The sequence below is a fragment of the Lytechinus variegatus genome, chromosome 17 (genome assembly GCF_018143015.1).
Source record: "Lytechinus variegatus isolate NC3 chromosome 17, Lvar_3.0, whole genome shotgun sequence".
Taxonomy (NCBI): Eukaryota; Metazoa; Echinodermata; class Echinoidea; order Temnopleuroida; family Toxopneustidae; genus Lytechinus; species Lytechinus variegatus.
The window spans coordinates 26,728,451-26,755,186 of NC_054756.1; the positions used below are offsets into that span (position 1 = coordinate 26,728,451).

General features: G+C 41.3%; 2 protein-coding genes across 6 annotated transcripts in view; both read right to left on the reverse strand.

Moving 5' to 3' along the window:
- The window catches only part of LOC121430519 (dystonin-like), a 37,712-nt gene extending 13,247 nt beyond the window's left edge, over nucleotides 1-24,465 (reverse strand). The window contains exons 1-24 of the mRNA XM_041627808.1: nucleotides 24,278-24,465; nucleotides 23,518-23,754; nucleotides 22,769-23,089; nucleotides 22,299-22,413; nucleotides 21,388-21,605; nucleotides 20,697-20,840; nucleotides 20,219-20,392; nucleotides 19,409-19,575; nucleotides 18,783-18,942; nucleotides 17,963-18,173; nucleotides 16,523-16,755; nucleotides 15,602-15,835; nucleotides 14,465-14,611; nucleotides 13,777-14,202; nucleotides 13,266-13,586; nucleotides 12,277-12,609; nucleotides 11,588-11,908; nucleotides 11,047-11,213; nucleotides 10,222-10,381; nucleotides 9,517-9,733; nucleotides 8,810-9,057; nucleotides 7,925-8,158; nucleotides 977-1,123; nucleotides 6-437 (exon numbers count right to left, since the gene is read on the reverse strand). Coding sequence (XP_041483742.1) covers nucleotides 6-437; nucleotides 977-1,123; nucleotides 7,925-8,158; nucleotides 8,810-9,057; nucleotides 9,517-9,733; nucleotides 10,222-10,381; nucleotides 11,047-11,213; nucleotides 11,588-11,908; nucleotides 12,277-12,609; nucleotides 13,266-13,586; nucleotides 13,777-14,202; nucleotides 14,465-14,611; nucleotides 15,602-15,835; nucleotides 16,523-16,755; nucleotides 17,963-18,173; nucleotides 18,783-18,942; nucleotides 19,409-19,575; nucleotides 20,219-20,392; nucleotides 20,697-20,840; nucleotides 21,388-21,605; nucleotides 22,299-22,413; nucleotides 22,769-23,089; nucleotides 23,518-23,643 — 5,256 coding nt within the window. The 5' untranslated portion in view covers nucleotides 23,644-23,754; nucleotides 24,278-24,465. The remainder of the gene's footprint in view (nucleotides 1-5; nucleotides 438-976; nucleotides 1,124-7,924; nucleotides 8,159-8,809; nucleotides 9,058-9,516; nucleotides 9,734-10,221; nucleotides 10,382-11,046; nucleotides 11,214-11,587; nucleotides 11,909-12,276; nucleotides 12,610-13,265; nucleotides 13,587-13,776; nucleotides 14,203-14,464; nucleotides 14,612-15,601; nucleotides 15,836-16,522; nucleotides 16,756-17,962; nucleotides 18,174-18,782; nucleotides 18,943-19,408; nucleotides 19,576-20,218; nucleotides 20,393-20,696; nucleotides 20,841-21,387; nucleotides 21,606-22,298; nucleotides 22,414-22,768; nucleotides 23,090-23,517; nucleotides 23,755-24,277) is intronic.
- A 39-nt stretch (nucleotides 24,466-24,504) lies between these two features.
- Nucleotides 24,505-26,736, reverse strand: part of LOC121430518 (microtubule-actin cross-linking factor 1-like) — a 70,977-nt gene continuing 68,745 nt past the window's right edge. For all 5 annotated transcript variants that reach the window (XM_041627805.1, XM_041627804.1, XM_041627806.1 and 2 more), the window contains 2 exons: nucleotides 25,704-25,850; nucleotides 24,505-24,642 (listed from right to left, as the gene is read on the reverse strand). In XM_041627805.1, the coding sequence (XP_041483739.1) occupies nucleotides 24,520-24,642; nucleotides 25,704-25,850 (270 nt within the window). In that variant the 3' untranslated portion in view covers nucleotides 24,505-24,519. The remainder of the gene's footprint in view (nucleotides 24,643-25,703; nucleotides 25,851-26,736) is intronic.

Here is a 26,736-nt window from a genome sequence, read left to right on the forward strand (position 1 = left end):
CAGACCTTCTCGTTGTCAATGTACTTGTGACCAGCCCGCTTGATGAACTTCAGGTCTCCCTTGTGATCACTGATGTCCTCCATAAGTTCCTTCTCTTCCTCGATCTGCTGGTTCAGGGCCTTCAGGTCGTTGCGCCTTGCATCAGGGCGCATCAGCTTCTCATGCTTCTTCTCCGCATCCTGGAGCCAATCGTCAAACTCCTTGAACTCCTCCCCGTACCTCTCCAGGTCGTCGAGGGCGGCGGTGAGCTTCTCTCGCCGGCTGAGGGACTGCATGTTGGCTGCATCGAAGCGTTTCTTGAGGTCGTCCCGGTCCTTCTCCAGGGCCTTGGCATCCTCTGGTGCAAGTTTGCCGTCGAACTCACGCAGGAGGAGGGTGACATTGTTGACTGCCTGGCTGACTTCGGGTTCATGTCGAACGACATCATCACGCAGAGGCTAGAAAGAATATTAAAGTGAAGAATATGCATCATTTTCAAAATTGACAGGCATTCAAACAATGTTAACAAGACTGAGAGAAGATGCCTCATACAAACAAGAAACTTAAAAAATGTAATTCACTGCAATAACAAACATCAAGAGTAGGGAATAGTTGGCCTACTCACACAATCTTTACATACATTTTAAGTTGGAATCGAACCAGGGTCACTGGAATACCTCAGCACCTTCTCTCTGGAATAATTTTCCGTTAAAGTTAAGAATTACATCATCACTTGAGACCTTCAAATCTAAATTGAAGTCTTATCTGTTTTAACAGTATTAGTTATTGGCACTTTGACACACATCCGAAGTCTCTCTTTCTTTCTTTCTTTTCTTGTGCACCTCGGAATAGAATGTTTCTAGACAGGTGACGCTATATAAATGCCCATTATTATTATCATTATTGATATGAAAGCCCTTCTCTACAGGGGGGATTTATCACATTTCCTCATGCAGATTACAGTAATCCTTATTTTCATTGATATTTGTTAACTTACAAGATGTCTCTGGAGTTGGGTCTCAAGCGGTTTGATCTGTTCACTGATTGGTTGCTGAACACCAAGCTTCTGCTCAGTCTCCGACAACCAGGTCTTGAGGTCATTGACCTCTGTAAAAGTTTCATCCAGACGACGACTCAAGAGAGACTGTACAGAAAGAAGGAAAATGGCAGAATGTACATGTATACGTGTATGTCCTAAGATCTAATGAGTATTGTGTCCTGTGTCACATGCATATTTCACAAAGGACAGGCAATTTAACATTCATAAATTGTTGCTTTTTGTGTATTGGAACAGTTTGAATTTCTTATTCTAGTTCAAAGTGGATTGGCCATCCGACATCAAAGCCCAATTAAGCATTCTCTGTAGATTTTCCTAATTATTTGATCCATCTGTATCTTCTACATACTGTACATGTTACATGTAAGTGTTGTAGCAATGGATATGTTTTCTCTTTACTCAGAAGGAACACCGTTGCTTGTGTACGTACCCCAATTGCAATGATTACAGCCAACTATTCTCACTCCTAATCCTAACCAGAATGCTCAGTAGTGAGCATATTATTTACTAACAAGCTATACTTACCTATACCATCTCATCAAATTGCTATTCGTTACCCTGACTCGAATAGCCACCGGTAAAAAACTCCCCGAAAGAGGCTAACTGCAAACAGATAGCCTGGGAAACCCGTCACGGGACGAGACCCATAAAACCCCCTCGCCACATATAAGCCTCCTCTTTCGTTGCCAAGGAGGGGCGAGGTCTGCTGGGGAGGACGGGAGGGGAGCTATAGGTAAGTATAGCTTGTTAGTAAATAATATGCTCACTACTGAGCATTCTGATTTACTACACTGCGCTATACTTACCTATACCATCTCATCAAATTGCTAGAATAGCACGGAAAAACTGGAGGAGGGGCAGAAACGAGACCCTTTCCAGACAAGTAGGCAAAACAATGATAAAGAAACTGATTTACTATAAAATGGAGTAGTCTCCCAACTGGAGAAGCTACTCTTGTAAAAAAGGGATAAGAATCATCAACCACGTTAATGAAATATATCAACTGGAAATAGCCTAGGAAAAATTAGGACAAGACAAGAACCGCCAAGGCAAAACCTGTGTCTTGGCTATTACATCAAATAAGTAATAAGATACAAGATATTGAATAGGTCCAATAGGATGCCTGGAGGATCTCCTCCAAAGAGGTACCCTGAAAAGTGCCCAAGATGCTGCTATGCCCCGTGAATCGTGGGCTCTAAAGGATCCTGATAAAATGGCATTTTCTCCATCTGACCTGATCCCCTGCACTAACCTTCGAGAAATTGTAATTGGATTAACAGGGCTGTGAGGTTCTATTGAACTAATGAACAGTTGGTGGGAAGTGCGAATGTACTTTAATCAATGTACCACTTTAAGGCACGTACGGCCAAAACCTATCTTCGGAAACTGACGAGAGACTGTAAAATCACATTGTTCACCCCAGGACTTAAACCTGGGACTCCAAGGACGCTAGTCAAGTGCGTTATCCATTCAGCCATGATATCCCCCTAATGGTTGGAAGAACATCACAGGATTTAGGGGTTTCTAATTCTTAGCTAGGAAATCAGGTCTAGGGATCAAGCGGACTCTGTCCTTCTCCCAACGAATATGACCCGGTCTCACCGTGGTGTATGAAGCAAACTACGTCTTAGACTTGAAGCTATAGTCAACAAGAAGGCTGTCTTAATGGAAAGATCAAGAAGGGAGCAATTATGGGTTTAAAGGGGAACTTGGCTAGGGCACCGAAGGACTCTTGGCAGGTTCCAATTGGGGAAGAGTCTTCGGCTGGGAGGAATCTGTTAAGAAGAAGGATCTTGTTAGTCTGGTAAGGACAGCTGAATTGAGGTAGTTTCCCTATTATAGAAGCCTGAATGAATGACTGCTATGGTTGACCAGTAACCCCTTATAAAAGAGACTGATAAACCTTCATCAAATAATAAAGGAAATAAATCTGCTGACTTAAAGAGGCAGAAATTGGATCAATTTGTAAACTGCCACACCATCTGAAGTATCTCTGGAGTCTAGAATCATGAGTGTTCTAATTATGATGTATATTCATGCATTCATTGTTTTCTTAAAATTTCAATGAGCTTCTCTTGTTTACAAATGACATTATGCAAATTTCCTGTAGAAAAAATTTTACGACACTGATGGATTTCAATATAGTTACGATGAATTGGACGATTGATTGGATCAATCGTAACTCTTTGTAAGACAGGGCCCTGGTTTGAGAACAAACCTGTCATATCATAAGATATAACCTTTCTGGTGGAATCCCTAACAAATCTAGAATTGTCTTTTCTATCCTTTTCAAATAGTTATTTTGGATGGAGACCTCTTTACACAGCACTTGCTCAACCCTTTTGATAGTTGTTGGATTGCTGCAAGGTCCATAGGGACTATTTGATATCATACGAGGGCTTCATGATCAAACCAATGACATTTGCATATTAATGAATATCGTACAATGTTTTTTTTTTTTTTTTTTTTTTTATCCACATTGCGCAGCACTCAATCCAAGAGAGATGAATGGGTACCTGGCAGGACTTTATTCCTCGAAACCCCAGGGTAATAATATCAAGGTCTTAGGACATAATGTGATATGTGCTAAACAAGAACTGATTTTTTATCATTAACCAATTCCTGATGAAAGTTGCAGGCAAAATATATGAGATACCATATTGGCCTTCAATTTGATGTAGGCAAAAAATTGACCACCCCTTGTACACATTCAGAACCAGTTAGTTGGATCAGTTGGTAGAATGTACTTCTCACAAACAGGTGTGGGGGGAGGGGGGTATTTGCTACCACCCTGTTCGGCTTTCAACATTTAGAGTATAGAGCCTCATCGGTCTGGAGCTGCACAGTGGCTGCCGGGCTCACAATAAATTGGGTAAAAAGAATTATGGAATATTTCTAAACTCAGATTTCTATTACGAACATTAAAATATCTTAATCACAATCCCTGATTGGGAACTCTGGGATTGTATGAGAATCTTTATCATTGGAACACACAGTAGATTTATGTCATAAATATTACCAAGGAGAAGCTGATATCATTGTGGCAAGTGTGGTAGAAACTGATGGACAATAGTAGCAATTCTTAAGGGTTCACCACCCTCAGGCCTTGGTTTGAGATCTCAAGACTGTCTGAGCATCCAAAGACCACTCCATAAACCACATCTACAAGTTACTTCTGTCATTGCTTTATAAGCCAAAAATAGTGTAGATTTATACCTCAGATGCCACAAAATTATCAAGAATATTACTAGGTCTACATTCTATACAAGTGAACGCAACTTTGTAAGTAACCCAAGTTTGGCAAGTTTTACCATTATGCCTGTATGATTTGCCTGGTATGATTTTGACAACCTCATCCATCACCACTATTTCCTCCTTTCTATGTTCTTCTGATATGAAAGGGTAGTTTTTATTTTTTATTTTTTTTGGCACATGAACACCTCAATATTACATATTGCTGTGGACTTGGAACAGATTTCAAATAATGAAAAGTAAAGGCAAAGAAATAGTCTTCTCCCTACTGCTTGTGGGGAAGGGTTAGTGTTAGATTGTCATAAGTCCCGGTTATGAGTGGGGGCCCTGAATTTGGTGCATTGAAAGAACGCCTGGCGGCCCTGTCCCCCACAATGAGGATTCCTATGACTTTCCCAGCGGCCCCTTTCATTCCTGGCGTCGCTACCAGAGCGAGGGAAGAGGGGGATGACCCTTTAAGTTCATTATAGGTCTAGGGTATGGAGCTAGAGCTAGCGTATGGAGGTCTCTGGTCTGGGCCTGGTCCTGGACTAGGGCCTGGCGGACTAGGTCTACTCGAGGAGAGCTAATAAAATGTCTTGTCAGCTGTGTTGGCTGAAAAAGACTTGTGCAATACTTCTTGAAAGTGTCCATAAACAAGTCCTTACCTTTGCAAGGAAGCTTATTGAGAATGAGAAGTCCAGCTCAGTAGCTGCCCCTTTCTCAATCATCTTGAGAGCATCTAGTCTTTAGCCCTCCTTGCCCTTGTGCATAGCAGTGTTGATTGCTGCTTGCTCATACTGGAGATCAGCGATTTTGTGACTCTAGCAATAAGTTCTTGTCATTGGTAGAGACTCAGTCCAAGCCGCTCAGCTTCACTACGAGCGGATATCAGATACCCCTGGTACATCGCAAAAACCATACCGCTCCGGGCGGCCACGTCCAGCGCTGCAACTGTAAGCTGATAGTCGGCTGAGTGGTAACCAGTGCCGCGGCGAGGGTTACGGCCCGATCTAGTCTTCCTCGCTCCCGCATCCCCGACACGGAAAGCAACGTCCGGGGCCGAAGGGATGCACAAAAAATCCTCAAAGTCTTGAGCGGCAAACCGATAAAGTTCGAGACTTCTTTACTGATGGGTATAAGCCGAGAGTGTTGCTTATCTGGGAGCGGACGTCCCGAAAGCAGGATCTATATACGGAACGTCCATCTTGATCGCAGACGGACGAGTTAAGGCGGAAGATTGACTTCTCTCTCGCTCATTCGCTACGTATACTGGTATACTGTTTCCGGCCCGAAGATGAGGGCAGTATTTAAAAGGCATGTTCCCACTAGTCGGAGTATCGCGTTTGAGTAAGCCAGAACTCTCTCGTACCCCTAATGGTGAATCTCTTCGATCGAATCCCATTTGCTGGGCAGCTTTCAGGGAATGCAAGGAGCTGCTACACTGTTAGAAAATTTATCCTTAAAATAAAAGAAGTTCCTGCAGCAGAGTCTGTTCTGTTGAATTGCAGAAAAGTTCCTGTTTAATGAATTTACAGAATGATTCTGTTATTGCTTTCTGCATAATCTTCTGTTTATTTTCTGTAAAATCACGTTTTTTTTTTTTTTTTTTTTTACAGTGTATAAGAATTTGATGGGGGGAAATCGCCCCCAATCTCTTCTAATGAATTGGGTCGGTGGTAATCGAATTCCGAATCAGATTCTCCCACGATGGAAAACTCCTATTATCTACGGCTAGTACGAGGCGAGTTATCATTAGCCCCAACTCCGCGATCTGTATGAGGCGATCTAGGCCTCTCTCTCTACGTCTAGAGCATTGAATTATGGTCTAGAATGAGTCGAGTTTTCATTAACTCATTGTCTCGGGCGGCTAGGGGTCGGGATGGGTCGATTGCAGCACCCGATGGGGGAGGATCGCCTGCAAGGCTTCCAAGATCCAACTACTACAATTGTTAATAATTTCTCTTAATTATTATTATTTTAGACCGCATGTACGTAGAATAGATCTTAATTCCACAGCACTGTATGAACTCCTGCACAATTCTACAAGTACGATGATACACCAACCTGGTGGACTGTACTATAGATAACTGATGATGACCCGACTCGGCGGGGTCTGGCAATGAATGGACTGACCGGTCACAATCCCGGGCCAGTCGAAGCTTCTTATAAAATATAGGGGTTGTAGTGGGTCGTTAACTCGAGCCTGATTGTCATTAGAACACGAGTGGTCATCGCGAGGCTTCTTCTTGCCCGCCCTATACTCTTTGATGAGGAGTTACCCCGATCGGAAGGAGTGTAAACAGCCTCTTCCGATTTATCCGTACCCTTGTCTACCTCCCGCCTAAGGGGCTGGGTGTCTGATTGTGTAGTGTCATTAGCCGGCGTTGTCTTGGCCGGGATATAAGTGTTAGACTTCTTATTCTTCGGCTTTATCTTGGCCGCCTTATCATCGTGCTGTTATTATTTCTCGGCTTTGTCTTGACCGAGATAATGGCCCTCGGCTTTATCTTGACCGAGTTGATCTCCCCTTTTTATTGAGATCTTTAGGGTTGGGAAATAATGTTTATTTCAGTTATTTCTTCAAACATCGTGATTCATAAAAAAAATTGCGCGGTGGCTAAACGTTTCGAGTGTACTCAACGACGTCGCGGTAACGAAAGAGGAGGCTTATATGTGGCGAGGGGGTTTTATGGGTCTCGTCCCGTGACGGGTTTCCCAGGCTATCTGTTTGCAGTTAGCCTCTTTCGGGGAGTTTTTTACCGGTGGCTATTCGAGTCAGGGTAACGAATAGCAATTTGATGAGATGGTATAGGTAAGTATAGCGCAGTGTAGTAAATCACTTAATCCAATGGACTCCTTATCCCCCATTAACCCAATCACTAATCAATTATCTTGCTTTTAATTCTATTCATTCACTACCATTTAATGCCTGATACACTCATTAATCTGGTTCTTTAATTCCATTTACTAATCCCAACCACTTAACACTTTATCCAATAATGATCCTTAATCCCATTCAAGACTTTAATCTTGTTAGCAACTTCACACCTTTGCAAGGGCTTAAGATTATTTTTCTCCTACTAACCACTGACTGAATGGAACCTGGGGCCAGTTGCAGAAAGAATTGCGTTTAAACGCAAGTCAAAAAATCAATCGTAAGTTCCAAATGCGCGCTGTTGATTGGTTGAAAATTAAGTTGCGCATGATTTTTGGAGTTGCGATTGATTGCAACTCTTTCTGCAACGGACCCCAGGTCATGATAATACCTACCATTATTTTCTTATTTACGAGATAACTGGATACATCCCTTTAATCTATTCATCCACTTGAATGGCTATACCGAAGGCAACAACACACAAAAATCTTGTGGGGTCTCCCTGACTGAGTGAGCACTACGCCCAGTTACTCAATCACTGCCACATCATGTCCTCTTTTCACTTTATGTCTTAACCGAGTCAAGACGTTTAAAGATAAGTCTCTCTCCAACATTAGAATTTTAATGTTTGGAGACTTTCTTCTTGGCGTATTTTTTTTTGCTTTTTTTTGCTTATATCAAGGATTATATGACTTACAGTATTCAGTGGTCAGTGGGGTTAATCTCTTTAATCCCTTCACTAATCCCAATACATAATCCCAATCCTTAGTTAATCCCACCTTCTTCTCCTTATCAGCCTTGACCCTGTTGATGGTCTGCTCCAGGTCCATCTTCTTCTGCTTCACACCGGACGCCAGGTCGTCATAGCGATTCTTCAGGTCCACGTTCTTGGTCTGAAGGTTCTGGTTCTGTTCCGGTCGAAGCTTCTTACCCTTGTCCTTGATGAGCTGATCGGCGCCCATGGCAGCATGGGCAACCGGGGCTTGAGACTGCTGGATGGTCTCTTCAACAGCCTGATATAAGACATTGAAACATAATCTTCAATACTATCCCTAATATTCAAAGTGAAATTACAATTATTTTTTTATGGTGGATAACTAAAATTGTGCTAGTGTCTCAAGCCAGAAAAAGACATGGGTCTTATGAATAGTTGGTAGGCATAATCCCCAGCATACACTGTATGTTAAATTTGACTGTCACAGGTTTTTGTAATGTCTAAGATTGGTCCTCTTTCAATAGCTTTTATACAAGTGAGACTTCCAGACATGACACTTAAACTACACAAGATGCTTTCTTTTAACAAAAATTCTGCATCAGTCATACAGATGGGACTTGCATATCTAAACTTCGGACCTATCTTTTTTCAGTAACTGTGTGAATAATACATGTATGTAACATATAGTGTGAGCCAGCGTTTTAGAATGTATCTTATTGAGAAATGGTGTCATGAAAATGATGTTCATCATCATCATCATCAGTGTTCTGATTCATAAAACTTATCAAAATACCAAATGCACAATTTCTGTAACAAGATTACTATCAGCCAATCAGAGTGAATGATTTCAGTAGCTTTTAACTGTTAGTTCAAACTTGTTGTTATAACAAGATTTGTGAAACAGGCCCCTGATCCTCAACACAGAAGAATCAACAGCATCGCCCCTTACCTGGATCTTATCAAACTCCTGCATGAGATTGTCCAGGTCATCCTCGCCGGCAAAGTCCAGCGGCGGCATGCTCTGCGCCAGTTCCACCTCCGTCACCTGAACCCAGTCCAGGAGCTCATCCACGGGCTTGCTGCGTTCGGTCAATGCCAGGGCAGTGTCCAGTTCATCGTCGCGCTCGTCGATCTTGATGTCCAGGGCGTTGTAGCGGCGGTTGATGTCGGCAAGCTGTCGCTGGATCTCGGACTCTTCTGTAAAGAGAGAAAAGGGTCAGAACCAAAGTTAACAATATTTTACAATTATATATCCATCACTGCCTTTTGAAAGCAGAAGTAAATCTAGATGAAGTCTTAACTGCAAGCAGTAAAAGATATAGCCCCAGCCATTGCGAGAACAAGAAAAATACATGTACAGTACCTGTATTGCACACAAAACTTCTGAAAATTTGAATAATGACCTCTGTGAACTCTGACATCTCTGACCTTTGACCCTACATCTAATCAGATCCCTATCCCCCTCCAATATGCATACATGAACCAAGTTTTGAAGTTGATAATCGTTCTCCCGAAGATGACAAGATCACACTTTTCGAAACGCCGAGTTTGGGTGGTCCTTATCAGGACCAACAATTGCCCAAGAGAGATATATAGTGTACCGTGAAACCTACTACACTATTGATAATCTTGTCGTAAAGATTCACAGTATCCTACCTTCCATGAGGCCACTGATGTTGGCATCCTCGAAGGGTCGTCTGAGCCTCGAGGCCACACTGGCTGCTTTCGGCGTGGAGGTCATGATCTGGGCTGACCTACGGTGCGCCCTCATTGGTACGCCCTGCCCATCGTGGAGCATGGCATCCAGGCGGGTACCTTGCTCGTTGAGTTCGTCCACGTTCGGGCGGTACTCGTTGACCTCTTTCCTCAGGGGCTGCAAGTGAATGTTCAAGCATTAAATGGCATGTCGTATAAACTGTATTGCAGTACAACATCCAATCCCAGATTCTGAGGGATTGAATGTACAGAGTATCTCAAAGACTAATTACAACACAACCAGGAAGACAATGACTACTAAATTGACATTTCAATGTAATGTTGAAGACAGAATGTGCACTTTCTCTTTCGAACAAAAATCTGAGTTCCCTGTCACACTAAGCCATCTTATATTCTATTACCGGTAGAAATAAATTGCAATTGTAGATGAGAGCAGTCCTAGTAGATGTCTTTCTATAACCATACAATCGTACAAACAAAAATATAAAACACAATTTTTCTTTTGAAAATTGAAACAAAAACCCATCATAATGATCACACATGGTAATACGCTGTACAATGTATTTCTAGAAATGTTACCTGAATACATCCAACTATCAATACATGACTATAAGAGGTATCTCATGATTAGATGCATGAACATACCTTCAATTCATCATACTGTTCCTTGATGTCATCCAACTCCTTAGCAACGGCCCTGAAGCCATTGAAGCGTCTCTCAACGGATATCAGCCAGGAGCTGACATCCTTGAGACTATTGTTGTACGCTTGCTGGGCGGCTCGTCTCTCCTCGAGCTGCCTTGATCTGCAAGGGTATACAGGAGTGAGATTGAGTTGGAGTGGATGATCACTTAAAGGTTGCCAAACCTTGCAGACATCATTACCATTATTACGATGATCACTTTCAATGCCAACGCCACTGTCACCATTACCATCACCCTTATAATAATTATCTGTCACCACCATCATCATTATCATCATCACTATCAGAATCATCATCGTCAACGTCACCATCACCATTATCATCTCCATCATCATCACCATCATCACCGTCATCAACATCATCATCATCGTTGTCGTCTTCATCATCATCATCATCATCACCTCCATCATCACCATCATCACCTTCGTCATCATCATTATCATCATCATCACCACCATCATCATCAGCAGCAGCAGCAGCATCATCATCATCATTATAATTGTCATCTCCATTATCATCAACAATATCATCATCTCCATCATCATTACCGTCATCACCATCATCAACATCATCATCATCACCATCACCATCATCATTATCACCATCATCCATAGGAATCAATCACCATCATCTTCATCATCACTACAACCATCAACATCATCACTACAACCATCATCACTACCATCACCACCATCATCATCACCATCACTCCCACCATCAATACAACCATCATCACCTCCAATAACACTACCAGCATTATCTTGTACCTGTATTCTAGGAGCTCTTGAAGATCAAGCCAGTTGTCATCAAGGTTCTGCAGGATGAGATTGAGAGCAGCTGGGTCGCTGACTCTTCTCTCATGGAGCAGTTCATCGGCCATCTTGTGGATGTCGGTGTACTGGGACTTGTTCCTGTCTGCCTGTGTACGAGCATTCTGTTACAAAAAGTGATTCAGAAACGGACTTAATGAGAAATCAAAACAAACATTTTTTGGTACTTATATATATATTTTTTTTCTGTAAAAAGACAAAGAAAGCCTATTGTACACAATTCATGCACTAATAGAAATTTTCAAACATTGGAAGAACAACATGACTAACAACTGCTAATATTACTGCATTATATAAAATAATTGCAGCATATTGCAAAATAACACTGAGAACTGGCAAGGGTCATACAGGTTAAGGTAACATAGAGTTATGCAAAAAACATTATTCACTTTATCTCTGATGATGATAACAGAAATTAAATCAATTTTATTTACTCAAGTGTGATTCAATTCTTTTAAATCCTGATCCTTTGACTGACCTGTAAGATGGTAGCCAGTTCAGTCAGATCCTTCTGGCTAAGGTCTGGTGCCTTCAGCAGGTCCAGGGCAGGTATCAACCAATCCTCCAGCTTGTCCACCTCATCCTGGAGACGTCCCAGCCTGTCAGATAGCTTCTGCAGGAAGTCACAGCTGGAGCGGGCAGGGCCGGAGAGCCGCTCAAAGCGGGTGTTCAAGGTGTCCAACTTGGACTGGAGGGCACGGGCTTCGGCTGCATCGGTCGTGGTGGCCAGGAGCTTGGCCCCTGACTTGTTGATGCCGTCAACGCTTGGTTTACGGTTCTCAACATCGGCAAGAAGTTTCTGAGCAAATTACCAGGGTATACAACATATTTCATTCTCTAGCAGAAATTAGAAATTACAGTCACAATAGAGCCAGTTTCTTAAATAGAATGATTATCATGAACACCAAAGAGGTACAGAATATGAGTACAAAGTGCATCATGCATCTTCCCTGATTGCATTTTTTTCTAAATTGATCTCTGCAAAATGTCCTCTTGACTACTTCTACTGAATGAAGGAACCTCTGCACGATACAAAGGTACATTGAAGAGAATAACAATTTAAACCATACAGATTTGTTCCTGTGAAAAGTAAAGTGCAATCATAGTCATGATATTCTTGATCAATTGCCATATTTATCAAAATTTCAAAATCATATCTTTTCTCACCTTGTATTGCTGCATGATGTCAGCCAAGTGTTCCTTCCTTAGAGAGATTGGTGTCCTTTCTTCCAGTCTATTCAGTGTTGCCTCCGTGTCATCGAGCCACCTGAGAAGGGAGTCCAGTCCACCCTGGACAGTCTGGGACTCGGTCAGGGCAGTGTGGAGCAGGTTACTGCGATCGGTCAGCATGGCTTCCAGCTGGCTGTAGCGGTCACTCATGTCTCGGGTCTGTCTCTGGATCTCAGGTTTGATGTCCTCGTGGGAGTCGGAGAGGTCACGACCAGCTTCCTTGGCATTCTCTACGTCCTTGATGTGCATGAGAACCTCATCACCAACGGCCTGTAATTTTATGGGATGGGGAAGGGAATAGGTAATAATTTTCTGCTGAATGTCTTCCTGTATAGCAGAGCTGCCAAGTCTCTCTGACTGTCAGGGAGACTCCCTAAAAGTTGACTGATTCTCAAACAAAAAAATACAGATTTTCGACATGTTCCTGATTCATACATTGATTTCTTTCAACTGATTGTGTGTATCATTAAATACCCCCCCCCCCCCTTCTTCAGTAAATTCTCCTTGAAATTCTCCTGGTATACAGATAGCTCAAATAAAATTTAACTTATTAAAAATGGCCTACAATTCCAAGCATCTTTCTTCTTCTCCTTTTTCAAAAACAAAAACACTACCAATAATCTATAATGCAAAGATGTGTCTAGAATTCATCAAAGTTTGGGTTATCACCATTTCACAGGGACTTTTAATCATGCCTTGACCAGTTTTCAGATAGTCTTTGTGAAGTGAGCATTAGTGAGACAAACATGTTCCTCATAATTCTTTGTTTTTGTGAAATGAAAATAAAACAGCTTTCTTTCGGTACTTCTCCACACTATTTGTCTCTAAAAGGATCTATCAATTCATTCCATTCACACCTCTGACAAGAGCGATAAAAAACAATAGAAACATAAAGAAACCAAGACCATTTGGGACATCCCAATTACCTTGAGATCATCGATCTGCCTCTGGACGACTTCAGGTTCAGTTGCGATGGGCTCCTTCTCCATGTCCTTCAGTGCAGCATACATCTCATCCAACCATGGCAACGTTGGGTTAACCACCTGGGCATATCGAGCCTGCTTCTCGCAGATGTCTCCAAGATGATCCCGATGCTCGAGGCAGCGGGTCTTGAGCCTCTCATAGCGGGTATTGATGTTGCCGAGTTTGTCCCGGATGGTGTTGGACTCGGGTGCCTCACTGAAGGTTTGACCGAACTGCCGTGGGAGAGCAGTGGAGCGGTAGTCGCTCAGCTCTTCCTTGTATAGCTACATGAAGAAGAGAAGTAAATGAAAACATCAAGAAATTAATGAAAACTTCATGGATGGCGTAAATACAGAATGCATTTTCAATTGATTACCAGATTGGTCTGAAATTAATCAAATGTATGTAAAAGCACATTGTACTTTTACAGAACAAAAATGAAGACATTGAGAGCAAAAGACAACAAATACAAACCTTAGCATTGTCAACAAAGGCTTGTCCAGTCATGTTGATGAACTTCACATCAGCACGATGGGTGACGACATCATCAGCAAGAGCCTTCTGTTCCTCATACTGCCTCTGGAGGGCTTCCTCATCAACCTCAATCTTGCGGTTGGACTTCTCCAAGGCCTGTTCAGTATTCCTCAGCCACTCCTCCATCTCCCGCATCTCCGGCTCAAGACGGTTGAGGTCGTCCAAAGCCCCTCGGAGCTTGTCAGTCCGCATGGTGGACTGGACGTTGGCGTTCTCGTAGCGGACCTTGAGGTCTTCCATAGGGGTTTTGAGAGCAGCACGCTCATCATCAGTGAGTCGGTCACCCTTCTGCTTCAGGAGTTGGTTGCCTTCCTGGACGGTCTCCAGGACTGGACCTTGGTGCACAAGGATGTCTTCATGGAGCACCTGCAAGACAAAGGTGACGGGAAGAAGAATCCAAGCCAATGTCACATTTCTTCAGGAGCAAGTTATCAAACCATTTTAATAATTGATGATTGAGATGTTTGAGATTTGAGCTCTGGTCACATCAATCAGATGGCAACATTAAAAGGTCAGACTCAGAGATAGATAATCATAACTGATAAATATGTGCCAATAAAACTTGATTGCACTAATGGCCCATAAGAAACGTTCGTGACCAAATGGAATTTCATTCAGCAGAACATACCTTATGGTTGTTCTTTTGGTCAGTCAGAGGTCTTATGAGTTCCTGGATGGGTTGTTCAGCGCCTAGTTGGTGTTCCGCTTGGGTGAGCCAGTCGCTCAGGCTTCTGAGCTGATCCTTGATCTCAGCATACTGCTCCTTCAACTTCATCTACAGATCAAGCACACGATGGTGATCGGGGTTTAATGGGTTTTGGGGGAGTGGGGGAGTGGAAGCAAAAGGGGTGCATGGGGACACACCCCCATCTCCATCCCAACACTATCAACCAAAATGGGCTATCAGCAGTGAAAGTTTAGTGGACTGCTTGCAGTGGAAGGAACAGGGACGGTCGGTAACAAACCTGTCCCTCCCTCTCCAACCGCAAAGGTCATTTATCATTTTCATCATTTCAAAGATATTGACATATCAACACAAGTTAGAATGCATTATGAACATGCAACAAATTAAATTTATTGTAGAAATTGATGGACCAAGGCATATTGAAAACTAATTTAAATTTTTGTTTTTTCTACACATGTTTAATATTATAAGTTAAGTATTACATGCATTTTGTAATTAGTTACATGATTAGTGGAGAAATATTGAATAAAGACTTTCTTTGAAACACAAGTACAAGAAAGTGAAGTGAGAGATGGTATAATAAATGGTAGACAGTAGAAGCAAAAGGGGGTACATTCGGACACACCCACATCCTACCCCACCTCCGATAATAGATATGGACTGAAGACATTGAAAGGGGTTACAATGGGACACGCCCAGCCCTCCCCCTCCAAGTCCAAAAATGAAAAAAAGCAAATGGAAGGTACAGTGTAGAATACATTAAAAATAATGAATTGGACAAAGGTAATGAAATTTTGACCTTCCAACAATTGTACAACTGTATGGTTTAAAAGTTTAGTCAAGAGGGAACCCCCCATGAAGTATCATTACTACATTAGAGATTGTGTCTTTTAAACTTAATGGTTACGCCTATACATGTAAATGTCTGTGCATAAAGACTTTCAAAATGCTTGTAACCATTACTGCAAAAAGCACACTGCACATTGAACTTCTAGAAACTGAATATATGTACATGTACTTGCATGCCAAGTTCATTGACATATGCAAATGGTTTGAACTCTAAAAAATATATTAGGTTACCTTCTCTTCCTCCTCTGTGCGAAGGCGAGCAAGGGTGCTCTCCGTGTTCTTAAAGACATCATCAGACTTGCGGCTGAGAAGGTCATACTGCTTACGGAGGTCAGCAAGTCTCGTCTGGAGCTCGCCCACCCTCTCCGGTGAGAGCTTGGCACGTTTGTCCTTCAAGAACTGATCAGTGGAATGTATGGCATCCAAGATGGCCGCCTTGTTGTTGTCGATGTCACCATGGACATGCTAAAATGGGGGAGGGGGTGGATAAAGAAGAAGAATGGTTTGCAATGGGCCAAGCTCTATAAAAGACCTAGAGTGCAATGTACAATGTACATAGCTGGAATCTGAATCGTCCAGAGGCCCATTTCATTCATTCTAATAATAATGGTAACTGTACGTACACTGTATCATAGAAACCTCAATTTTGATTAGCTGTTGAGCTCTCTTACCATGGCAGTCACCATAATGCCAGTTACTATAATCATAAACCTCTATACAGCAGCACCAAGATTGTTATGTTTAGTTTTGCTAATTTTTTTATCAAGTTAGGGGTTTGTTGATTTTTTTTTCATTTAAAATAATAAAATTCACGAATGTACTGTAATCGGTGGGAATGATTCAGCAAGATACCAATAGCCAATGCAGTTCTAATTACTTAAATTCTATCTTGCTCAAACATCTATTATAAACCAACAAAATTGCACAAAATGGTCTCTTGGACATACAAATATATCTAAATTTCATTTCAATAATTTCTTGCTCATAAATGTACTTTGTCACTATTTCTCTTGGAGAAGTTGGATATTCTTCAACATTCCTAAAACCATTTTTTAAATCACTGTGTACTTATGTAGTTTCTAATTCTGGAGAATACTAAATATGCTGTATCTAAGCATTCCTTCTCCAGCATTTTTTTTTGGGGGGACCCACCTTGTAGTTCTCCAGCTCATCGCTCAACTGGCCCATGTCGGCTCCACGAGGAGCTGCATTGACCACCTTGGCATCCGTAGCAGTGACCCATTCCATCAGACCACCAACATTATTGGTCTTCTCGGCAAGCTTAGAGTTCAAGTCCAGGTCCTCTTCGCGGTCGGTCAGGGTGGCACGCAGGGCCTCGTAACGGTGGTTGATCTCCGCAAGCTCACGGACGATCTTGCTGTCATCTGCAAAGAAAATGATTGTTGGTGATAGAAAGGTGTATAAGGAGCATGAATGAATGTGTGTCTTACAGTCGTTTTCACCGAAGTCCTCCACCAGGAAGTGTTACTCGGGGCTGACAAGAGTGGTGGTATGGTTTATGGGTTTTGGGAGGGCCTTTGTAGTTTGATTCAACATGAATACAGACTGTATATCAATTCTGGAATAAATATACCTGTATACTACAGCGGTGCTCAAAAGATTGGAGAACTCCAACAGAAATTAACATACATGTTTTTAAAGGACAAGTCCACCCCAACAAAAGCTTGATTTGAATAAAAAGAGAAAAATTCAACAAGCATAACACTGAAAATTTCATCAAAATCGGATGTAAAATAAGAAAGTTATAGCATTTCAAAGTTTCGCTTATTTTCAACAAAATAGTTATATGAATGAGCCAGTTACATCCAAATGAGAGAGTTGATGACATCACTCACTCACTATTTCTTTTGTATTCTATTATATGAAATATGAAATATTTTTTTCTCGTCATTGTCATGTGAAATAGTTTCATTTCTCCCTCAACATTTGGAATTCCATTATTTTAACATTTTGTGCTTCGGGCAAGGACCTCCTAATCGTCAAATTCATAAAAAATTGAAATATTGTATAATTAAAACAATAAAAAACAAAAGAAATAGTGAGTGACATCATCGACTCTCTCATTTGGATGTAACTGGCTCGTTCATGTAACTATTTTGTTGAAAATAAGCGAAACTTTGAAATGTCAAAACTTTCTTATTTTACATCCGATTTTGATGAAATTTTCAGCGTTGTGCTTGTCCGATTTTTCTCTATTGATTCAAATCAACATTTTTCTGAGGTGGACTTGACCTTTAAAGAGTTCAAGTTCTGCCATGTTTTAGAAATTTACATGTAATTGTGAAGTCAGGTGATGAATTATTACATTCGATGAAGTTTGCTTCTCTTGGCTCGCTGAACGTTGTTGTGTTGATGTCTACATTCAATACTCAGCATTAGGAGTGCATTTTGCAGTAGTTTCACTATCTTTTGAGCACATCTGCATATTGTGCATTCATACACGAGCAAGAATTTCTCAGCCTTCTTTAAGTGTAATGTGACCATATGAAGATAACAGTACATAAAATTACTTTGTTACAAGGGAACTTAATCATGTCCGACACTGTTAGGAAAAGAGAAGGAAGGACAAACCTTCTTGATAGTCGCTGATGTCCGAGGTATCTACTGGACGTCTCTGCAGGGACATCTCATCTCCCTTCCTGGAGCCGAGCTGAAGAGACCGGTAGCGTGGCCGTAGACTGACCGTCGAGTCACCCTCCTTGATCAGGCGGTCAAGGGTCTGGCCGAACTTGTTGACGTCGATGATCTTGGGCTTGTAGGCCATGACGTCCGTCTTGAAAGGCTGTATAAGGATTACAATCAAAATCGATAACTTACATGCTTAATCAACTCAAATATTATTTAATGACACATGTTCTAATTATCTTTATTATACTTGGTACTCCTCACTGCTTTCGTTACTATGGTACGAATACTACATGTACCCAATTATAGCTTGTTTTTCACTTCTTACTAAGAGTCGACACCATGTTAGCTAGGGCTTCTTGAGGGAATCCTGTCCTTCCACTTCATATCCTACATGTACAACTCTGCTTAAACAAAACAATAGGGATCAGGAAGAGCCCTTGTCAAATGCAAAATATGATTACGGCAAAGTCATTGATAACCCTTTTGTTACAAAGAAGGTCTGAAAAGAAACAAGTTCATATATTTTCTTTAATTAAAGTCAAACCTGGCAACCCATAGGAAACCCAAATAAAGCGACTGCTCTAACACAAGACCGGAATGTATAGGCGGAGGCTGCAAGGCATCAGACGTATTGCCGATGTTTTGTGTAACAGCACCACAGTCATAAAGGCAAAGACAAAAGCTGCATCATCTGCCTATATAATAGGCTATAAACCTGACAGTGGTCTGCACTTATGGAAAAGAAGGAGTGCACAAAACTGACCTTGAGCTGTTCGACCTGAGTCTGTAGTGTCATGGGGTCGGTGGACACCGGCTGGAGTTGGGTCATCTTCCGCTCCATGTTATCAAGCCAGTGGTTAACATCCTTGTTGCTCTGGTTGTACTTCTTGGCGGCCTTCTGCTCCTGATCAATCTGCCTGGACCTGTTGGATAAGATTTTGTTCAGTGAGATAATTTGAACATTAGAACAGTGTGAATGTATGTCTGACTGACAGACAACTACTGACCACCCAACAGCATGCTGGCCCCTTCATATAACTACCCCCCCCCCCTTTTCAAACAATGTTCAGTGGCAGTATAATTTTCCTCCCAATATTTCAGCAAAATCCTGAAAAAATACTATAATATTTTCTTTTGTTCATGAAAGTAATTGTGTAAATCAAATTACATCCTTACAAAAATTATTGGCCACACTTTTGAATACAAATGTAGAGCAGAAACATCAAAATGATGCTTCAAAGAACAAACCCTTAGTCCTGATACCAGATCTTGGCTTCTGAACATATAATTAATTTTCGTGTTTCAGTGTACACTGTGGTCAATGCAATCAGTTGTAAAAGCCTGTTCTAAGATCAATTACTACGCCTGATGTTACAGGGCCATGCTCACCTCTTAGCCAGGACCTCCTCCATTGTCTTCCAATTATTCTCATGGTTGGAGATGACATCGGTGACATAGGAAGTGTTTCCAGCCTTGGGGTCACGCACCAGGGCCTCGCCAAGGTGGTTGACCCGCTTGTGGGATGGTCGTTGGTCGTTCAGCTGTGCCTTGTAGTCCTGTGGAAGGGAGGGGGTGGAACAAACACAGATATGATCAATATTAAATTATTGTAACTACATAGGCTTTTGCTTCCTACCAAGGGGCCGATTCATAAAGCTGTTCGTAAGTTTAAGAGTGACTTTAAGAACCACAGGTGATCCTTTCTTGTGTCGATTTCCACCATTAAATATTCACTGGTGATAACTTAGGGGGTAAGAAAGGGTCACCAGTTGTTCTTGAATTTGCTCTTAACTTACGAACAGCTTTATGAAACACCCAACAGGTACGCATTTAACCCATGGGTGGAGAGTGGCAAAGAACACGACACAGGTGCCCACATACAATGTATGCACGCTCTCCACTCCCTTGGACACATTCCAACAAGAGTTTCCAAATTCGGTTCCATGATATTTGAAGGAATAATCTAAACCCTGGATTAAACATTATGCCCTACCTAAACTTAACATAAAACCCTTTTGCAATCCCAACCCTAAACCTACATATACATCTTAGACGAAATAAAGCCCGGAGCAACTGTCGCCGGAGCAGATATCATGTCACTCCCAATTCAATTGCTAGTCACACTCCATAGGGGCTTTTGCATCATATTGGGTACCCATTTAACACCTGGGTAGAGAGTGGCAAAAAACAAAGCACTACCTTGAGTTGCTTCTCAGCTTCAGGGATCTCCTGACGACCAAAGTCACGGTGTTCCAAGCGGTCAATGGCTGGTAGGAGGAAGTCTTCCACATGGTCAACCTCCTTCTCAAACTCGTTCAGCTTCTCCAGCATGTCACCAAGGGTCTTACCATGGTTGGTGGTTGCCACGGTTACCTACGGATTTATGAAACAAACATATTTCATCATCATTTTAATTTTTCAAATAAAAGTAGCATTTTACAGAATTGTGCTAGGCACTGATTTTGAAGTTTCATTTTTTTTTCATATTTATCAATCTTTTTCCCATGTTGTATTTTCAGTGGTAAAACTTGAACATGTAAATATTCCTGAAAATAATTCTTAGATAAATTCATAATTACATTTTTCATGTTACACACGCCAGTGAGGTCGTCATATTGAAATTACATAGGGAGAGTGTAAAATGTTAAGCGGGATATGACATGAGATTTACGTGTACCTTGTCATATCTTGTGTTGACATTGTTGAGTTTGGTTTGCAGAACCTTGGCAACTTTTGGTTCACTGTTCTGTATCAGGGTCTTGGCCAAGCTTTTGACGTTCTCGACGGCAGGTTTGTGAGCTGTGATATCATCTTCAAGAACCTACATGTAGGAAACACATTGATGATGTTAACATGGGCAAACATAAATAACAATAATATTAACAACAATAATATTAATAAGAATTATAATAATAAGAATTATAATTACAACAATGATAATAAAAATGTCATATTTTACCCAGGGTAGCCACTTAATTTCCATAAACTGTTTTCCAAGTAAGCCCTCATTTAAATAATGGTATTATTACTGCAGCTTAAGCACAGCTACCTTTATCGGGCACTTGATCATTGAAGGCATGTCTTCCTACCAGTTACCCAATCACCCCATCTGGGTTAAGTGCAGTGCAATGTAGGTAAATTCCTTGCTACAGGAAAACACACCATGGCTTGAAATCGAACCCATGCCCCTCAGATTGAAAGACAAAGATGCCCCATGGACAACATTTACACACTTTAATGGGTGAACATACATGTACAGTACATTTCATATTTCACTTCTCATTATTGTTTCACATCTACCAGAGATGCAATTAAGTATGGAATAACCCTTATATGAATATATTACAAAAAGGAATTAAAATGGCAACCTTTTGTTCCTGGATGTTCTCAACCAACGGATCACGCTTGACGACTAGGATGGTACCCTTCTCCATTCGGTGTACGCCTCTCTCGATCTCATCCAACCATCGGAGCAGTGTGTCCAGGCTGTCCTGCACGCCCTGTGACTGAGTGAGGGCGTTCTGCAGCTGCTGGTTTCGCTGGTTGATCTGGCCGTCGAGGTCGTTGTAGCGGCGTGTCAGTGTGTCTGAAAATTCAAAAATATGTAAGGTAGCATGCATGTGTCGAAAGCGAATGTGGGTTTCGGTTTTTATACGATTCTTGTATGTGCTGATGACTGAATATTTTAGAGAAAAAAATATACTCAATATGCAACTTCCGGACAAATAATAAAAACATTATCCAAGTAACTATATAACATCGATGACCTTTTTCATAAAGATTACAAATGATGGTAACTTTGCTATAATTGCACTATGGAAACATTCATTGCGATTGACTAGTCTTCTAACCTTGGTAGTCTACCATAAAAAAATAATTGTAAGCCTTTATGAGTAGGAGCACTGCACTATAAATGCAAGATACTACTATTCAGATATTCAAAAGTTGAAGTAGATTGTCTTTAATACCAAGATTTAGTTTACAATGTTATCTACAGTACATCTTTAGGCAAAGGACTAAAAACTATGTTTGTTTGCCATAGCAAAATAATGTTGAAAATATGAAAATTAGGGTCAGTTAGCACTTTTTTGTTCGGGGGTCTAATTTGAGTTGAAAAGAAATAAAGTCAGCAGGCTTTACCTAGGTCAGTCAGGTTATGGCAAACAACTTTATTTTCTATCCTCATATACATACATATACATGTCCAACAATTTTTACATCAAATAGGTCATCTGGTTACTTATCCCAGTGGTTTTACATAGTGACATCGGTGACCTACCAATTGTCTTGGTGATCTCGGGTTGGAGTTCAGGTTTGGAATCAGCCAGGTTCCTTCCTGCCTCCTTGGTCCTCTCGATGTCCTTAAGATGAAAGGCAGTCTCATCACGGAGAACCTGAAAGAATAGACAAAACAAACATTGTAATAAGCAAAGCTTTTAGCACTTACATGTAGCTCTCAAAGACAAAGCTACATTGTATATCAACGAAGAAGAGTGAAATGAAGGTGAAAACACTACTCAATACAATCAAAGCACAATAATTATGTTACCAATTAGCTAAACATGTAGCTTTCCTCTTAATAACATTTGTTCCTCTTCAAACACAAAAAATAGGCTAATGTATCCTCTCTATTACTAATAGTTGTATCTCAAAGGGTACACATATATTTCAAGGCTAGCCTTTTGTAATCCATGAGAGACAACAGTGTTTTTCAGTTTGATCCCCATCGAAGATGAAGATGTATTTCACCTTGAGCCTGTCGATTTGCTTCTGCACGGTTGCAGGATCCGCTCCAATGGCCTCCTTCTGGAGAGCCTTCAACGATCCCTCCGCATCCTGGAGCCAGATTCCTAGACTGTCTGCAACGTCCTGGAACTTCTGTTGCTTCTCCACCACATCCCTGAGGGCGCTGGTGGTCTCCACGGCCTTGCCCTTGAGACGGTCATAGCGGGTCGAGATCTTGGCCAGCTTGTCGCGGATGATGTTACTCTCTGGGTTTTCAGTGAAGTTGCGGTTGAACTGGCGCGGGAGGGCAGCGTCACGGAAGACGGCGAGGTCTTGAGCGTAGACCTTATGGCAATAGAATGTGAAGTTATAATTGATTACATGTACATATGAATTTTCATTTACATGTACCATGTCAGATATGAAATGTCTGTAATGCAAGTATAAAGAATCTCATATCCAAATTCACATCTAATGTAAAGCCTACAAGTGAATTGTAAGCTTACTTCTATCAGGACAACAATTTTATTGTCAATTCATTTATATAATTTTTTTAGCTGTATGAATTTACAATCCAAGTCTTATTTAAAGGATACTTTTCATCTTGAGCCCACTTCACTAATGTACATGTAAATACAGTAACTTTATTTCCAAGTGAATGCAAATATATGTAGTTACATTAATGATCTGCAAACTCTTAAACCAAACTTCTTTCAAAAAGAAAACCATTAGAATAAAGACAAAGATTCAATCAGATTTCTCTGGAACATTACCTTCGCCGACTCCAGGAACTTCTGGCCACCCTTGACCACAAACTTGATATCCGCAGCATGAGCGATGACATCCTCAGAGAAGCCGCGCATGGTGTTATACTGCTTGCGGATCGCCTCAGGCTCCATCTGAGACTGTCTCAGGGTGTTGTCCAGGGTGCGCTCGGCACCGTCCAACCACTTCTCAAAGTCAGCAACCTCGGTCTCCAGAAGAGGAAGGTCCTCGTTGGAGAATCGAAGCTGCAATCAGAACAAGCAACATTAAATGAGGTTAAAGGCACTTTATTTATTAATTTATTTACTTATTAAATTCATGCATGTTCACAATTTACAATGTAAAAGAATACATAGATGATATATAAATATATACGAAACACAAGTAAATAATGAACATACAAAGGTATTGCAACATAAGCTAAACGCTTGATTGGTTGAAGCACCTTTCAACTTGTTTTGCATCCAAGCAAACAAAATAAAAATGTAATAAGGAAGAGAGGAAAGAAAGTAAAAATGTGAAAGACTGCCGAGATTTAACAATTAAATTAAATTAAAGGGGTACTCCAACAGATCAACGATCAAGTGCCACGCTTTGTGGTACAGGACCTGGGTCCTGTAACACAAAGCTTAGCAATCATCATAGAACATTTTTTTACGATTGATTGTATCAACTACCATTTACAATTAATCATGAAAATCAAACATAATATTAATCGCTAAGCTTTGCGTTAATGGACCCAGATCATCCTTCCCTATCGATCCATACCTTATTGGTCCTGTTGAGAGACTCGGTCGTGACGGCATCGTATCGGTTCCTGAGGTCTGTCTGCTTCTCACTGAGTTTGGTCTGATCCTCTGGTCTAAGACTTTGGGTGTGTTGACGGATCAGGGACTGGGTCTCCTGGAGAGCCTGCAGGACTGGGGTCTTGTGGTTCTGGATCTCGTCATGGATGGCCTATGAAAAGAACAAATATGTTGTTAATCTATGTGATGTTTCTCTACTATGAATTAATCATTTTTGTTCTGGTCTTCTGGTCTAAGACTTTGGGAATGTTGGCGGATCAGGGACTGGGTCTCCTGGAGAGCCTGCAGGACTGGGGTCTTGTGGTTCTGGATCTCGTCATGGATGGCCTATGAAAAGAACAAATATGTTGTTATACAATTAATGCACATTTATGAGTGTGTTATGACGATGCAGCACACTCGAGGGTATTTACAATTATGCGAAAGCAAGAGGCGCTTGCGCCGAGTGCTTTTGCATAATATTGTGAATGCCCGAGAGTTGCTCGCATCGTCACTAACATCACGAATCTTAAAATGTGCATTAATTGTTTTATAAAACGGGTCGGCAAAATGATTTTTTCATGGAAATCTTGTTCAAATCCCTCCAACTTGTGTACGATCGCACAGACGAAGAGATCACAAGACTGTCAATTATGACATCACAGGCGTATCTACTATGCGCGCCTAAGTAAGCGCATCAAAATCCTATAGCCAGCCTCTTACTGAACGCGTACCAGTTTTTACGCGCTACTGGAACTAATGCTGCACAAAAATTGCACAGTGCTGCACAAAAAATGCACAGTGCTGCACGAAAAATGCACGACTGGAAGGTTGCGCATAATTAAAGCATGAACACGTGACTTGAATACGCACTCACCATTGGCTACATCCTTGAACCCGTTTTATAATAACTCGTAATGATTTTTCTGCTTTCCCAATTGTTTTGTCTATGACAAGGTGTGAGAATTGATAATAATAATATGCAACATTTATATAGCGCTTAATACAAGTGTTTCTAAGCGCTGCATACTATTACCCCGGCTTTAGCATGCCTACCCTGATCGGGCGCATCGAGCATTCAAGGAATTTCCTCCTACCGGGTACCCATTTACTACACCTGGGTCGAGACTGGCAAATGTAGATAAACGCCTTGTCAAAGGGCGCTAGTGCTGCGGTGGGATTTGATCCACGGACCTTGTGGTTCAAAGTCCGAAAATTTATCCACTGAGCCACAACACCTTGGATTAGTAATGAAGGCTACTCGCGGGATTCTAGCATAAACGACGCGGCCATGACTTTTAATTATTTGGAAAATATAAATGGCAATGTAATGCAATTGAAATTCACAAATGACGAGTGAATGTGGGAGTTCATCGTTTTAATAATCATCAAGTTTGTAGTACACATACCTTGTGCTCCACTTCTTGCTGTGCGAGAGGTTTTGATTCCTCGGCGAACGGCTGTCCCGAGCCCAACCTCTTTTCAATGATCGGAATCCATTCAAGTTCATCATCCAAGGCTTGTATGGTGGCCTGCAACAGCTCATCTACTGCAACCTAAGGAAAGAAAAAAATGAGGACAAGCATATTGTCAACGATGGGCTAACATACTGCAAGTTTCAATGATTCAAGTATACAAAATATTTATATTATTTCAGAACATCAATTTTCAGTCAGCCATATTTATTAATAATAATAATAATCCGCTTTTATATAGCGCTTAATCCATCGGAACGACGTTTCTAAGCGCTTTACAGATATTTTATTACCCCGGTCATCGGATTCAATCAGTCATTCCCGCACACAATGTGTGCACATCCTCCACTCCCTGGGGAGTATTCCAGTCAGTCGCCTGTGAGGCGCACACAATACTGGACAAGCTACAATGACTTTCACATCCTACCGGGTACCCATTTAGCACCTGGGTCGAGAGTGGCAAAGTGTGGATTAACGCCTTGCCAAAGGACGCCAGACCGCGGTGGGATTCGAACACACGACCCTCTGTTGACACAAATCTCATAATTTGCACATGCACATGAATCACTTCACATCTCCTATGCATGTAGTGTAGATGTAAATCATACATGTAGCCGAGATAAAACCCCCCAAAATCAACCTTCTCTCTAAAGTCTAGGGCAAAATATGGACAAAAGTCTAGTAAGCAATCAAATTAAATGTATCTTCAGACTCTTGGACATACATGTACATCCAGGAGTCTGAAGAAGAAAAATAGTCCTGCAGTGTGCAAGGGTCTTTTTTAACTGACAAATAGCTAGGTCATCACTTCTATTCAAGTACATGTACTTGCTACTGTATTTCCAACAAAACTAATCTGCATTCAAGGACTTTTAAAAAAGATTCTTAAGGATGGATGCTTTCCAAGAAGGCGTGTTCGTCTACATGACCCCTAACCCTAAAGAGCATAATTTAAAAAATATGATTT